A 12,859-nucleotide genomic window follows, 5' to 3' on the forward strand; every position below is an offset into this window, starting at 1 on the left:
AGCTTCTTCAGTGGCAGGATGATTATGATTACCAGCGCACTGCAACGATCAAAAAAGGTAAATACAGTTTTAGGAGCTGGCACAAGACACTTCCATTGCAACGAGGCACGCGTTCATCCTGAGGTAGAAGCAACAAGGATTCTTATGCATCCACTTAAAACGGAATCGGGAACAGGTGCAGCAAAAAGTCCCTAACGGGACGCAGGGAATAAAGTTATGCCGTTTGTTATGCAGGAGGCCGGCAGGCCCGGCTGCCCTGCCGTGTCCTGCCCTGCCCTACCGACAGCGACCCGGGGGGGCACCCGGCCACCGCACCTCAGGGAGAAGACGAGGGCGGGCAGCAGGTCAGCACCGGGGCGGACGTACAAAGGACCCTTCCGTGCCGCTTGCTCACGACCGAGCAGTGCCGGCCTACAGGGGGAACGAGCCGAGCCCTGGGGTACCGGGGGAGAATGTCGGGGGGGGGGGGGGGGGGGTAGGGTGTGGTGCCGCCCAACCCCTCAGAAACCCCTTCTCTCTGCCGCTACCCGCCCTTTTATTACCGCGGCTGCTCCTCCCACCGCTTCCGCGGGCCTCGGCTTGCCTCCTTTGCGCCCCAGCCCCAGCCGAGCCCGCTCCTTCCCTTCTCTCCCCGCCGCCACCGCCGCTTTCCTGTCACTGTCTTCCCGCCCGCCGCCGCCGCCGCGCGCAACGGTCCGCCGGCTCCGCCCCTCCCCCCCTCCGCGACCGTTGGGAGCTTTGAACAGAACGGGACGCGGCGCGCGCGCGCCAGCCCCGCCTCTCCACCCCCCCCCTCCACCCCCGCCATGGCGGCGCCCTGCCCCAGGCCGTGACAGCGGGAGAGCCGAGGCCGCCGTCTCTCCCGCCGCCCTCCCCCTCCCCAAGACAGCGGCCCGGGTCCCGGCTTGCACCCTCGGCGGGGCGCGGGGGAGGGGCCGTGAGGAAAGCTGTCATGCAGGACCCTACCCCAGAACGCGGCGGTAGCCCCCGCCCCGCTGAGGAGAGGCAGGGGGCGGCGGCGGCGACGACGACGAGCGGCGAGGCCTCCTGGCTGCAGAGGGTCTTTGAGGAAGCGCGGGGCTCCTCCCAGCTGAGCGTGGCCCCCGCGGAGCCGCCCCCCGTCACGGTGGTGGCGGTGGAGCGCTACCTGGCCGAGTCGCCGTCGCCTTCGCCGCCGCCGCCGCCGCCCGCCCCTCGGTACTGGTACGACGTGACCCTGGCGGACGGCGCGTGCCAGGAGCGGTGCTACCTGGCGCCGCGCCTCAACGGCCTGGTGCAGCGCGCGCACCTGCGCCCCGGCGCGCGCCTGCGCCTCACCCGCTGCTCTTACCTGTACGACGAGAAGCGCCTCAACTACGGGTTCCTCTGCCTGGAGGAGCTGGAGAGGGTCGGGGGAGCCGGGCCCCCCGTCTCCCCTCCCCGCCACCGCCCGCCGCCCCTCCGCGGGGAGAAGAAGCACTACCTGCCGCTGTGGAACAACGAGGATCCCTACGGAGACATGTGGGTGGCGGACAAGCCCCAGGCGCCGGTGGACGTCGACGGTAAGAGGAGAGGAGGAGGAGGAGGAGGCTTGAGGGGGGGCGGAAACCGGCCCGGAGGCAGCCGGGCGCCCTGGGGAGGCCTGAGCCGGTGAAGGAGCCCGCAAAGATGAGGGGGTGCGGGGGCTGGCGTCGCTTGTGCGGCTGGGCGCGGCTCCCCGCTCAGAAGCGACCCTCCGGTCGCGTTGGGCGCCGACACCGCCGCCCAGCGTGTATCGCGATTGACGCCTTCGTGTTATTTTGGGAGGGTTCTTTTTACGAAGCGCTGGCTGAAAATGGGTGGCTGTGGTGCTTGTACCCACCCTTCCGAGATGCCAAAAACATCTGCTCCGGTAGCGGTCTCTTGGCTAGTCTGTGGGACCGGGTGCTCCCGCCAAGCAGCTGCCGCCCAAAGCGCGGTCAGCGTCGAGGGGCTCAGGCCAGTCCGCGAAGCTTGAGCGGGAAGGAGGTGGAAGCCCCTTGCAGGCTGATGCTTATGTCTTTCGTAGTAGCTCTTCTGCTCCTCCTGACAACACTTCTGTGTCATTTTAAATGCATCATCACTGTCCCTTTCAATTGAAAAAAAAAGAGAAACCAAAACTATGCTGTGCGCAAATAGCTCAGAACAGGACTTCACGGTGAGTAGTTATCAGCAAATGAGCCTTTTTAGATGTTAGAAACGTTAAGGAGATACATACGACGTGCTGGTCTGTGCATTTTATTCCCGCAAACTTAAATGTTCGATCGTGAACACTCTTTTTTCATCTTTTTTTCTTTTTTTTTTTTCCTTTAACCTAAGTCTCCAAGCTGACTTCTCTTGGTCAGCTGGAAATGACGTGGAGAAGCAGAGTTCACTTCCATCCACTTCTTGTGAGAGTCCTGCACAAATCTAGACTAAGGTACTACGGGAAACCAGAGAAAAAAATGGATATGCCTTATCAGGTAAAGAGGGATAAATACATAGGTTAACACTTGAACAAATAGCGGTAGGATATTTGGAAATCATTATTCCCATGTAAGCACATAGTTAAGATTGATGTTGTAGCTACTTTATATTAAAAATGCCACCTTTACAAAAATGATGAGCCCTTTAGAGTAGAAAATGGTGAATTTAGTGATCATATGTACAAACTTTGGTGGATGTGTTTCAGTTACTATAGTTCAGTTGAGCTTTTCGTGAAGGAAAAAAAATTGGAGTTTTTTAGTAGTTTAACAGCGTAAATGTTTCTGGTCTCTATCCTTTGGAAGTTGGAGTTAGTCTGTCTTGTCCAAAAAAAAAGGCAAATAAATTCTAACAATTTGTATCCCCTAATTCTCTCACCTGGTGACTTCCAGATAGATTGTTTTACTGTAAATTCTTAATGATTTTCCTAATATGTTTTATTCGTGATGGTTTTGTGTAGAGCGTCTTGGAAATGGAGACAGGAGGTGTGGTGGGTTGGTCCCAGCCAGCACCTAAGCACTCATCAGCTGGTTGTTTGCTCTCCCCTGCCCCCTCCAGGGGAACGGGGGAGAGTATTGGAAAAGCAAAAGTGAGGAAAAACCCATGGGTTGAGATAAAGACAGTTTAATTCGGTGAAGGGCGAAAGGAAAGGGTGGGGCCAGGCAGGGGGGTTGGGGAGCGGAAGGCAAGCAAGTGATGCAAAGGCAATTACTCACCACCTCTCACCAGCAGACCAATGCCCGGCCAGTCTCTGAACAATGGGTACTTTGGGAAGACTAGGAGCCCATTTTATATCTGAGCATGATGTTACATGCCATGGAATATCCCCTAGGTCAATTCAGGTCAGCTATCTCTGCTGCGTCCCCTCCCAGCCTCTTGCCCATCCCTAGCTTACTCACTGGGGTGGCGGAGTGAGAAACAGAGAAAGACCTTGATACCATGCAAGAACTATTCAGCAACAGCTAAACATTGGCATGTTATCAATGCTATTTTAGTCACAGATCTAAATCACAGCACCATGCAGGCTGGTACAAAGAAAATAAACTCTATCCCAGCCAGACCCCATACAGGAGAGAAACACTTTATAAAGAGCTCCAATAACTCATATGAATTCTTCCATGGGGGGAGAGAGAGGTATGAAGTGTCTTAATGAAGGGCTGTGGTGGTCTCTTATTCCAAGTTTCCATTCCTTTTGCACATGAAGATAAATCTGGGTCTTTGTATTGGAGCTGCTTCTCAGCAGACAATCTAGACGATACTCCTAACTTTCATGGCAACTCCTCGGTCACATTTCCTGGCATTAGATGTAGAAACAATACCCATAACTGATTTAGCTCAAGAAGTTAGGAGACAGATTTTACATGCTTTTTGCTTTATGCATTCCTTCTTTAGATAGTGTTGTGTGTTGAATTATTGTTATTAGATAAAAACCCATGGGATAACAAAAGATTCTGTGATGTAATGGTTTACTTCCAAGGATGCACAGTTCATGCTAATTAGGAGTATTAGAATGAACTAACAACTGTTGATTTGTATAATCTCTGTATTGAACTTGGAATAAGGAAAAGAGGATTTTAGAAGCAGCAAGGGGGCAAAAGCACATAAGGTGTTAGATATGTTCAAGAATGGTGATATATTAAAGAGAGCGAATGGTAGTATGAACAAAAGCAGATGATGTTTGAGGCTGACAGATGAATGGATAAAATGAAGCATTTTGATAGAGCTGAGATTTTTTTTCAGTGGATTGCTACCTTTTAAGACCATTATAAGAGTGTTTAAAAATCTTTTTCACTGCTCAGTGATGTGCTTAGTTATGGATTCAATGTTTGCCCAGTTTAAAAAAAAAAATCTGGTGGAAATCTTTGTCGTCAGAAAAACTTCGATGAAAAGATAGTGGTTTGCAATGCAGATGGATTTCTGCTTTTTTTTTTTTTGCCTAAAAATTAGATTTGTATCATCTTTTGATCAAGAATGTTTAGCAAATGGTCCTGTAACTTCTCAACTTCCAAAATATGTTTTTTCTTCATGGATATTTTGAAATGTTATTCTAAATACAACATTCTCTGATAAAGAAGAATCTTTTCAGTATTGTTTCTTGTGCATGGTATTTCCTCAACCTCCTCCAAAAACCATAGAGTGGAACTGGTGTCACCTACCATTACTGAGCACTGGAAAAATAAGAGTTTGGGCTGGGATAGTTGTGGAAGAATTATTTTGTGGAAATCAGGGATTTCTTCAACGATAGTATTCAATACAAGTTTTGGAACATCCTCTGTATCCATTTGTAATCATCAGATAAATTGTTCATGAGTCAAGTAGCTGATGCATTATCCAAAATAAATACATACTAGAATGATGATAAATAAAAGATGAATGTATTTTGTCTCTTTCTTTAGGCTTACTTTGAAGTTGCTGATGGTTCAGGCATGATGTCCATGGTTTTGTGGAATTCATTATGTCCTGAATGGTATAACAGTGTGAAGGTTGGCACAGTACTGCTCCTTGAACAGTATGCTATCAAAACCAGTTACCCATTTAAAACACTGCCAACCCCAGGGGATTCACAGATGAAGAGATTTGCTACAATTGGTTAAGTATTGCAGAAACCTGTTTTGATTCAATGAAATACAGCTGTAAAAAGGTAGCTCTTCATAGAAATAAAATAGAAGGTGAACCATTGCTGAGTAATTAATAGGGTATATATCCTTAAATATTAACTCTGAAAGGTGTCTTAGCATCCAATTTCTTATTGTTCCCTGTTTATATTTGGATCATGTCTACAAAGTTTGCCACAATTAGTTAAAACCTTTATTTAAAAGTTAAATAAAAATCTAATCCTGTTTTCAAGTATTTGGGTCATAAAAACAGGCTTCTGGCACTGTATTTTAGTCTGATTCTACTTCCTATTTAATAATACAGATATCATTTGTGCACTGCTCACACCTTCTTCCAGGTCATTGAAGCACATTGTCACCAGATCTGACTTTAGATTTTAGTGCATGTGGTCAAGGCCCAGAGTATCTGCAAAGGTCCACTGAATAAAAAGTTACATTGATGACTGCTGACTGTGCTGAAACAGCAGCACCATGGGAGTGCACAGATGAAGAATATTCCTTGGCTATGGGAAAGTATTTTCTTACTTGCAGTTGTTTAGTATGACAGATATTCAAAGGAGCTACGCTACAGAAATACAAGTGCTGCAATATAACAATAATAGCCTTTTCAAACTGGATTTGGTCAACGTTGTTTTTTTTTTCTCTCCTACATCACTGAACATGAGTTCTTTCCCCTTTTGTGCTTTTATACTCAGAATAAAATGACAGCCAACGTTCAGAAAATTCAAATAACTTCCCTGAAACAAGCAAATATGTGTGTTAGTGAAGGATGTTAATAATATATTATTAACGATGACAGTTTCCTATTGCGGTTGCTACAGTGCACAAAAATAAATAATATTTTCACTGCTAGAAGTGGTGTATTCTCTGCCTAATGTATCTTTGCCTTAAAACCAGATATTAATATCTGAAGTGTTTGTGATGAGCTGGCAGGAGAGAGACATATTTAGCCAGGAATAGAAGTTTGTGAGGGAAGCTGATGATTACAAGCCAGCCCTGAAAACAATTACAATTGCCACAAAACCTTTCCGTGGGAAAAGGACAGAATAAAATACACCTTCTGTGGTGACTTTCGCTATGGGCAAATATCACTTCATTTTAACAGCTTCATTCACACTATACTAGTGATTTCTGCAAGCGTTATTGGGGTGGAAATGTTAACGAAGAGATCAAAATTGAAAAATAGGCCAATGGGCTGTAAATGGTAATAGGTGTGTAATGGAAGAATTACAAGTCAGTCTATAGTTAAGTGCCATGTTGTATTTTCAGACCACGGATAAACTGTAGAAATTACTGATCTTCGGTTCATATCAACGTATGTACAGTATGTTATTTCTTTTCTCAGCACAAAGCTCAGAATTTTGTCTTAATATAAACTTAAAAAGCACGTAATACCATGCACTGATGGATCTTATGCCCATATATCCTGTAAGAAGAGAGTCTAATGAGAACAGAACATCCAGAAAAATTTCTAGAGCAGTTATAGAATGGATTTTATGCAACTCCTGGTGCATGGGGTTTTTTTTGTTCGGATGAAGTGAAATTTAATTCCTCACTAAATACTCTGTTAATATAAATATCTCTGTGTGTGCCCAATATGGGGCAACGTTTCAGGGTTTTTTAAGCATGCGCAATGAGTGCTCCAAAAGTTCTTCAGCTAGCTAGTTAAATCAGTCAATTACACTGAACTGCTTGCATAACAATTACTTTTTTCATCATCTATTTCCAATTTGTAATTCCATCAGATCCCAACTTTCCAGTGTTTCCTTACAACCATTCACCCGTAAATGTTGTAAAATGTATCTGGAGGGTTAACAAGGTCACAAGGGAAAGGGCTTTCCAGATTAAGAGTTCTTGCAGGACAATATGCTTCTGGCATATTCCTAGATTACTGAGAAACGAGCTCTGCGTTGCTTGCTTCTGTTCACAGTTGCAGCATTGTATGACATGCTGAGAGGTGCTGTTTCAGGACCTAAAACCTTTGGAGCTTAAATAGTTAGTACCAACACCTTGAATTCCACTGCTAGGCAATGCGTGCATTTCACAGATCACTGAATTTATGTGGTACTGATGAAAACTGTTGTTTCTAATAGCCTGGGCTGACCTTAGCTTCTGAATCGTCCCAGGGTATAGTCCTGAGTTGAGTATGAGACTTTCATCTAATCTCAAAATGACGAAACAATTGATAATGGGGATGCAACAATTGATGCATGGGGAAGTTTTGGTTTCCGGAATTTTCTCTGAGATACTGTCCTAAAATACCATAAGCAAAACCACAATTGTCCTCCAAATACATTTCTATAAAGCAGCAGCCAAAAGAAAATTCTTAAGTAAAGCGTCCAATTTCAAGTATAACACCTTCCTAATGTTGCACCACTAGGGTGAGGGGCCAGATGTAATTATGTAAACGGTTATATACAACATTTATACCTATTTAATTACTTTTCTGTTTGCATTATTTGAATAATCACTTACCCAAGCCCAAGTATCTTGTAGAAACTTCATCAGAATCTGTCTTTTTCATACCAGCAAGATTTGTCTTGTTACAAGAGACACAATAGAGTACCACCTTCTGTATTCTAGATGCTGAAGCCATTCCTCCTGTATTTTGTATCTGGTTGCAGAACCCCTTGCTTCCCCCAGTGCTCCACCATTTTTGTTATTTGGCATCTAAACAGTCTGCTCAATAAATTAGATTTTTCAGGTGCTATAGAATAGACATGAGAAGACCTTTTGTTTTCCTCCATGGCCATGGCGTATTTCTATCATATTAATAACTACCTGAACTGGTATCAGATGTGGAAGTTCTAATCTGCTAGTTCTGTCTTCTGTTTTATTTCATTGTCTGCAAGTCAATTTTAGATCTTAGTGACATTTGAGAATGAAGCTAGCATAAAAAGTACTTTGTATCTAACCAATATTGTATTAGTTGCTGTTGCTGGTTTTTAAAATATCTGGCTGAATTGGACTAATTGGCTCATGTAGGGAATTAGAAAGCTTAACATTTCTCAGATTATAAAATTGCATTGTTGAATGCTCTGCCTGAATTCCTTACTTTATTTTGATGAAAACGTAAAGTCAGAGGAATTGATTAATAATTTCACAAGCAGTGAGACAAAGTTGGAATATTTCATTTAAGAAACTTTATGCTGGGTTTTTTGTGGGTTTTTTTAAGTTTGTTTTTTTAAAAATTTGTATTCATGCCTTAAATGTTACTGACTTTTTTTTTTCTTTGTCAGAAATCAGCCTTAATGTTCGAGACCCTCCTACTAAAATAAGTATTATTCCAGAAGAAATGGTTAAGCCAGAGTGGGGATTACCTGAAGTTAAATATCGGTTTATCACAAGGTAAAATAGAATTTTGTTGGTTATCAAGCTGGAACTTAAATTTCACTACATTACACTGAATGTTAATTGGAAATGTTTTTTGAAAAGTTTCTGAGAAAGCTTTATGTTTTGTTATTAACCAATACTTACGTTTTTGCTTTGTTTTGGTTTTAGGTCAGAACTCGATGACTTACCAAACAATCATTCCTGTGATGTTATTGGTCTTGTGACATTTGTAGGAAGGGCTGAACGAGCAAGAAAGAGAGGTTTTTCTATAAATATGACTTTCAGAATTTATCAAACAATTTTTAACTTTCTGAATAAATGCTTATACATTTTTCTTAATATTTGTTTATATAGAACATGGTGAAGATTTCTGGCTCTATCGTTGGGCACATGCCATTGATGGGACCTCAGACCAACCATTCATACTGGAATTATTTGCAACTTCTCAGCCAGATGTGTTTGAGCATATTCACCCAAGTATTAATCTCTCTATAATACTTATTAACAATGACTTACAGTGTTCTAGTTGGTTGCTAATTTCAAATTCTGAGTATAATTGCCACAGAATAAAATATTGCCATGGTTTATCTTCTCAGACAGAAAACAGCTGATCAGAAATTAAAATTTAAAAATTAAAAAAAATAGTTGTAAGTGTTTGAAACCCTTATATTGCCATCTGCCAGTTAGTCTAAAGAAAACAGATGGACAGCTGGGCCTGGGGCTCATCTGATCTCATTATTTTCAAACAGAAACTTAAGCGAAGCACCTGGGGCAACATGTCTTGCATCTGAGGCAAATAGAGAAGGCAGATGGTCAAATGTATTACTCCTTTTGTCCTGTAAATAAGTATTATTTTTTTGTAGACAGGAATAATTTAAGAGGATTGGAGGAAGGGAGAGGTGAAAGCGGAAAAGCTGTGTTAGTTATTGCATGTGAGCTAAGAATGACAAATTTGAAACTGGGGAATCCTTAATTAAGGTTTTTAAAAGAGGTTTAAATATTTCTTCTTGCCTTCTTTCTCTTCTCCTCCAAGCACTCACCCTTCCATTAACTCTGGTTGGTGTCATGTGCATTTTTTACATCATATGATGTGGGACCAGCTGCACAACCCTGTTAAGGTTATGGCTGCATTCATCTTGAGAGTTCTGGGGAAATGGCAAAGAATGACATTCAGTGTTTAACTGAGATATTAACAAAAGAGTGAGTTTGTACTAATTTAGAAGTTTTGCAGTGGCATGTCATGATTTCTTGTGCTTTCCATGATTTTATGCTTTTTATCCTTAAGAAGCACAGCCATCTAATATCCACATGTTTACTATTTGTTTCATTGATATCTTACCTGATGAAGTATCTCATGTTTTAGTCCTAATATGTATGCTGAATTTCCTTGCACAGTTATTAAATTGAAAATTTAATTGCATCTCCATGTTGTAATTTATAACAGAGGCTCAATACATGCTGAAGCATTTGTAGGGTCAAGAACTAAAATGTCTTGTTTAGAGCACTTAAGAAAATTAATCCAGTGTGTGTCAGTCTTGACATTCTAAAATCAGTGAAATACCAGGAAAAAAACTGAAGGTTTTTTTTTTCTCCAGTGACATATTTGGTGTGTACACAGATGAGAGTGGTACGGGACCTCACTGACAATCCTTCCAGCACAATTTACCTTACGACTTCAAATGAAAGTCAAATATTCATTACAGGTAACTTTAAACTAGTTTTAGGTTTATGTAGTTCTCATCTTATTTCTTTGGAAAAGGGTATTTTTGTTTTACAACAAAATAATCAGTGCATAATATTAGTTTCCCTGTCAGAAATCATTTTGAGTTAATAATGAAATACCACTGAAAAAGAAAAAGGCCAATTTCATTCTTGTGAGCCATTAATGGGTGTTTCTTATGAAAAGTACCTAAGCATTATTAGGTGAAGTCATATGTTTACTAATTCTTTCAGACTGTTTTAATCCTTTGATAGTATAGCAATGTAGATTGCCACTTCTTTAAAAACATCACAAAATCACTTGAAGCTTTTCTGGCTTACAGATTTCCTTGTTACAAAAAAAAAAAAAAAAAAAAAAAAAAAAAGGGTATAGTTGTCCTAAATTTATCTTAGGTAATCTTTTTCACCAAATATTTGGAGAGCTGTGTTTCAGCTTTCCCAATGTACCGGGCCTTACACAGACCACATGGTCTGGGAAGGGATGTGATGCTGAGCTGCACTGAAGGAGCATTCCTTTTAGATAGTCTTGTTTGAATACTCCCATCTGCAGTTACAATACTCTTTATGGTCCTGTGATACTGTACGCTAGATGCCACCAGTCAGCATGTCACAGGCAGGACCAGGCATAGCTGTTTGTAGTATATTTGCTCTTGAATCAGGAGGCAGATTATAGCAGTGTTGCAGATGTACTGGCCTAATTGCAAGGGAGTATAAGATTCAATAGGTGTATCTTTCCTTTGTTTATCCAGCTTATTTCTTAAGTGTTACTAACATATCGGTCACCCAGTCTGAATCTTTCTGCTGACAAGTAGGAATAGAGAAAAATATGTTCCCCAAAAGTACCTGAACATAGTTAGTTCTAGACACATGATCTTTCCTGACAAGCTGGGTAGGGTGTTTTGTGCTTAATTGGACTAGCAAAGCAAGCTAGTCTTTTTGTTAATGTTCTAATGATTTAATTTGTTCCTAAATGAAGGGGTTGAGATGTTGTTTTTTTTCCTTTGCTTTCCTTCAGTATATTTTGTGCTTAATTTTCTAATTAAATACTTAAGCTTTAGTTCATTTTATGTCTGTTTGGGTCCTAAATGAGAACTACAGCTGGAGATTGCAAACCATTGGGTAAAGTCTGTTTCAGGTCACAGGTTAGACGTAGACCTGGTCAGATTACAATTTGTTTGATAAAACTGATATTTAGTCCATATCTTGGTTTTAAACCAGCCAACAATGAATATGTACCTTGCCAATTACCTGTCAGTAACAATCTTTGCTGAACCCTATGATGATGATTTGTTTGCTTTTTCCTGCTAATAAAACAATTTCTGATCATTTTGTTGTTTCGTATGCTCCTGTGAGAAAATATCCTAGTAGCATTTTTGCTAGTTGTTTTATTTCTTTCTATTGCTTAACATTTGTCTAACTTTCAGTGTCAAATGCAAGCATTAGTCAAGGAATTCAAGATACTCATTTCATAAAACACTGTTGGCTAGTGGAAAGGTGTCTTTTGTATTCTCTAGTCCAGTTTTAGTTAATTCAGTTTTTCTACGTATTGTTCAGGATAGTTTCAAGATGAGAACAGGTGACAGTAACCTGCTTTGGTTTTGATACCTGATTATTTTTGTTTTAAAAGGGTGGCACAAGGGCCAGCCATACACCAAGGATACCAAAGTGAAAAACTTCATTCAGTGGACTAAAACACAAAGCGAAGCGGATCAAATGAAGAAAACTGTCATTGGTGGCTATTATCCTTTTCCACGACCTCCAAATAACTTTTTGAAATATTGTAAAAACAATAAAGGTATCATACCGTCGAATAACTTTACGATGTGTAGCCTTTTTCAGTTCAGTCTTACTCCAAGCATTTAAAGCATCAATTAAAAAGCAACACAGTTACTATTAGTGATTACACAAATTTGTAATGTCATTTAAGAAAAACTCCCTTTTGTGACTAAATGTATCATAGGCTAAGTCCTCATCTTACAGAAAGTATCACGGCACCATTAGCTGCAAGAGAACTGTAGCAGCTTACATAAGTTACAGATCTCCTCAGAAGTTTTACTCTGAATATTTTGCTAAATCAGAATTAAAGACAGTTATACTGAAGAATACAGTGAATTAGAAATTTCACCTGAAACAGAAATTGTGATATCTGATAATGCATCCTAAAAGATGCTTGTGAGCTAAAAAGGTTTATTGTTTACATTTTTTTCCATGTGGTATGAACAACAAAAAGATTTAAAATTATTAAAAAATATAATTATTAAATTGATTTAATATTTAATAACAAATTATCATTTCTTTTGAGTCTTGCATTCAGACATTTTGATGCTGTATTTCTTTAAAATTTTTTTATGGAAATTCTTTTTTGCAGTTGAATCGGTTTTGAAAGCCATAGGTGAAACGGGGAAAGAGATTGAAGACTTGCACTACAGAGAACACAAGCGCATTGCTGTTCAGGGAATAATTAGTGCCATAAGATACGTAAGCTGTAGCAATGCAGCTGAAGAAGCCTCAGGAGTGGAACTTGTTCAGGTACAGTGTTTGAGAATTAATGCTATAGCACTTAAGCAACTATGATCATAATTACAATGGAGAATTTTGCATCTGAGTGCAGAGCCTAGTTACGTTGTCTCTTGATTAACTTCATTTGCTATTTTGGGAGCAAAATTTTTGAAAGTCATAATTTAGAACTTTTTAAAAAGCAGTGCTTCAGTGCTTTTCTGAAAGTGTTACGG

General features: G+C 41.1%; 1 protein-coding gene across 1 annotated transcript in view; it reads left to right on the forward strand.

Moving 5' to 3' along the window:
- Positions 1 to 825: 825 nt before the first annotated feature.
- RADX (RPA1 related single stranded DNA binding protein, X-linked) overlaps positions 826 to 12,859 on the forward strand; it is a 29,014-nt gene continuing 16,980 nt past the window's right edge. The window contains exons 1-9 of the mRNA XM_075053727.1: positions 826 to 1,541; positions 2,317 to 2,459; positions 4,857 to 5,049; positions 8,315 to 8,423; positions 8,577 to 8,668; positions 8,763 to 8,885; positions 10,004 to 10,111; positions 11,755 to 11,922; positions 12,496 to 12,656. Coding sequence (XP_074909828.1) covers positions 953 to 1,541; positions 2,317 to 2,459; positions 4,857 to 5,049; positions 8,315 to 8,423; positions 8,577 to 8,668; positions 8,763 to 8,885; positions 10,004 to 10,111; positions 11,755 to 11,922; positions 12,496 to 12,656 — 1,686 coding nt within the window. The 5' untranslated portion in view covers positions 826 to 952. The remainder of the gene's footprint in view (positions 1,542 to 2,316; positions 2,460 to 4,856; positions 5,050 to 8,314; positions 8,424 to 8,576; positions 8,669 to 8,762; positions 8,886 to 10,003; positions 10,112 to 11,754; positions 11,923 to 12,495; positions 12,657 to 12,859) is intronic.

The sequence above is a fragment of the Buteo buteo genome, chromosome 22 (genome assembly GCF_964188355.1).
Source record: "Buteo buteo chromosome 22, bButBut1.hap1.1, whole genome shotgun sequence".
NCBI classification, from domain to species: domain Eukaryota; kingdom Metazoa; phylum Chordata; class Aves; order Accipitriformes; family Accipitridae; genus Buteo; species Buteo buteo.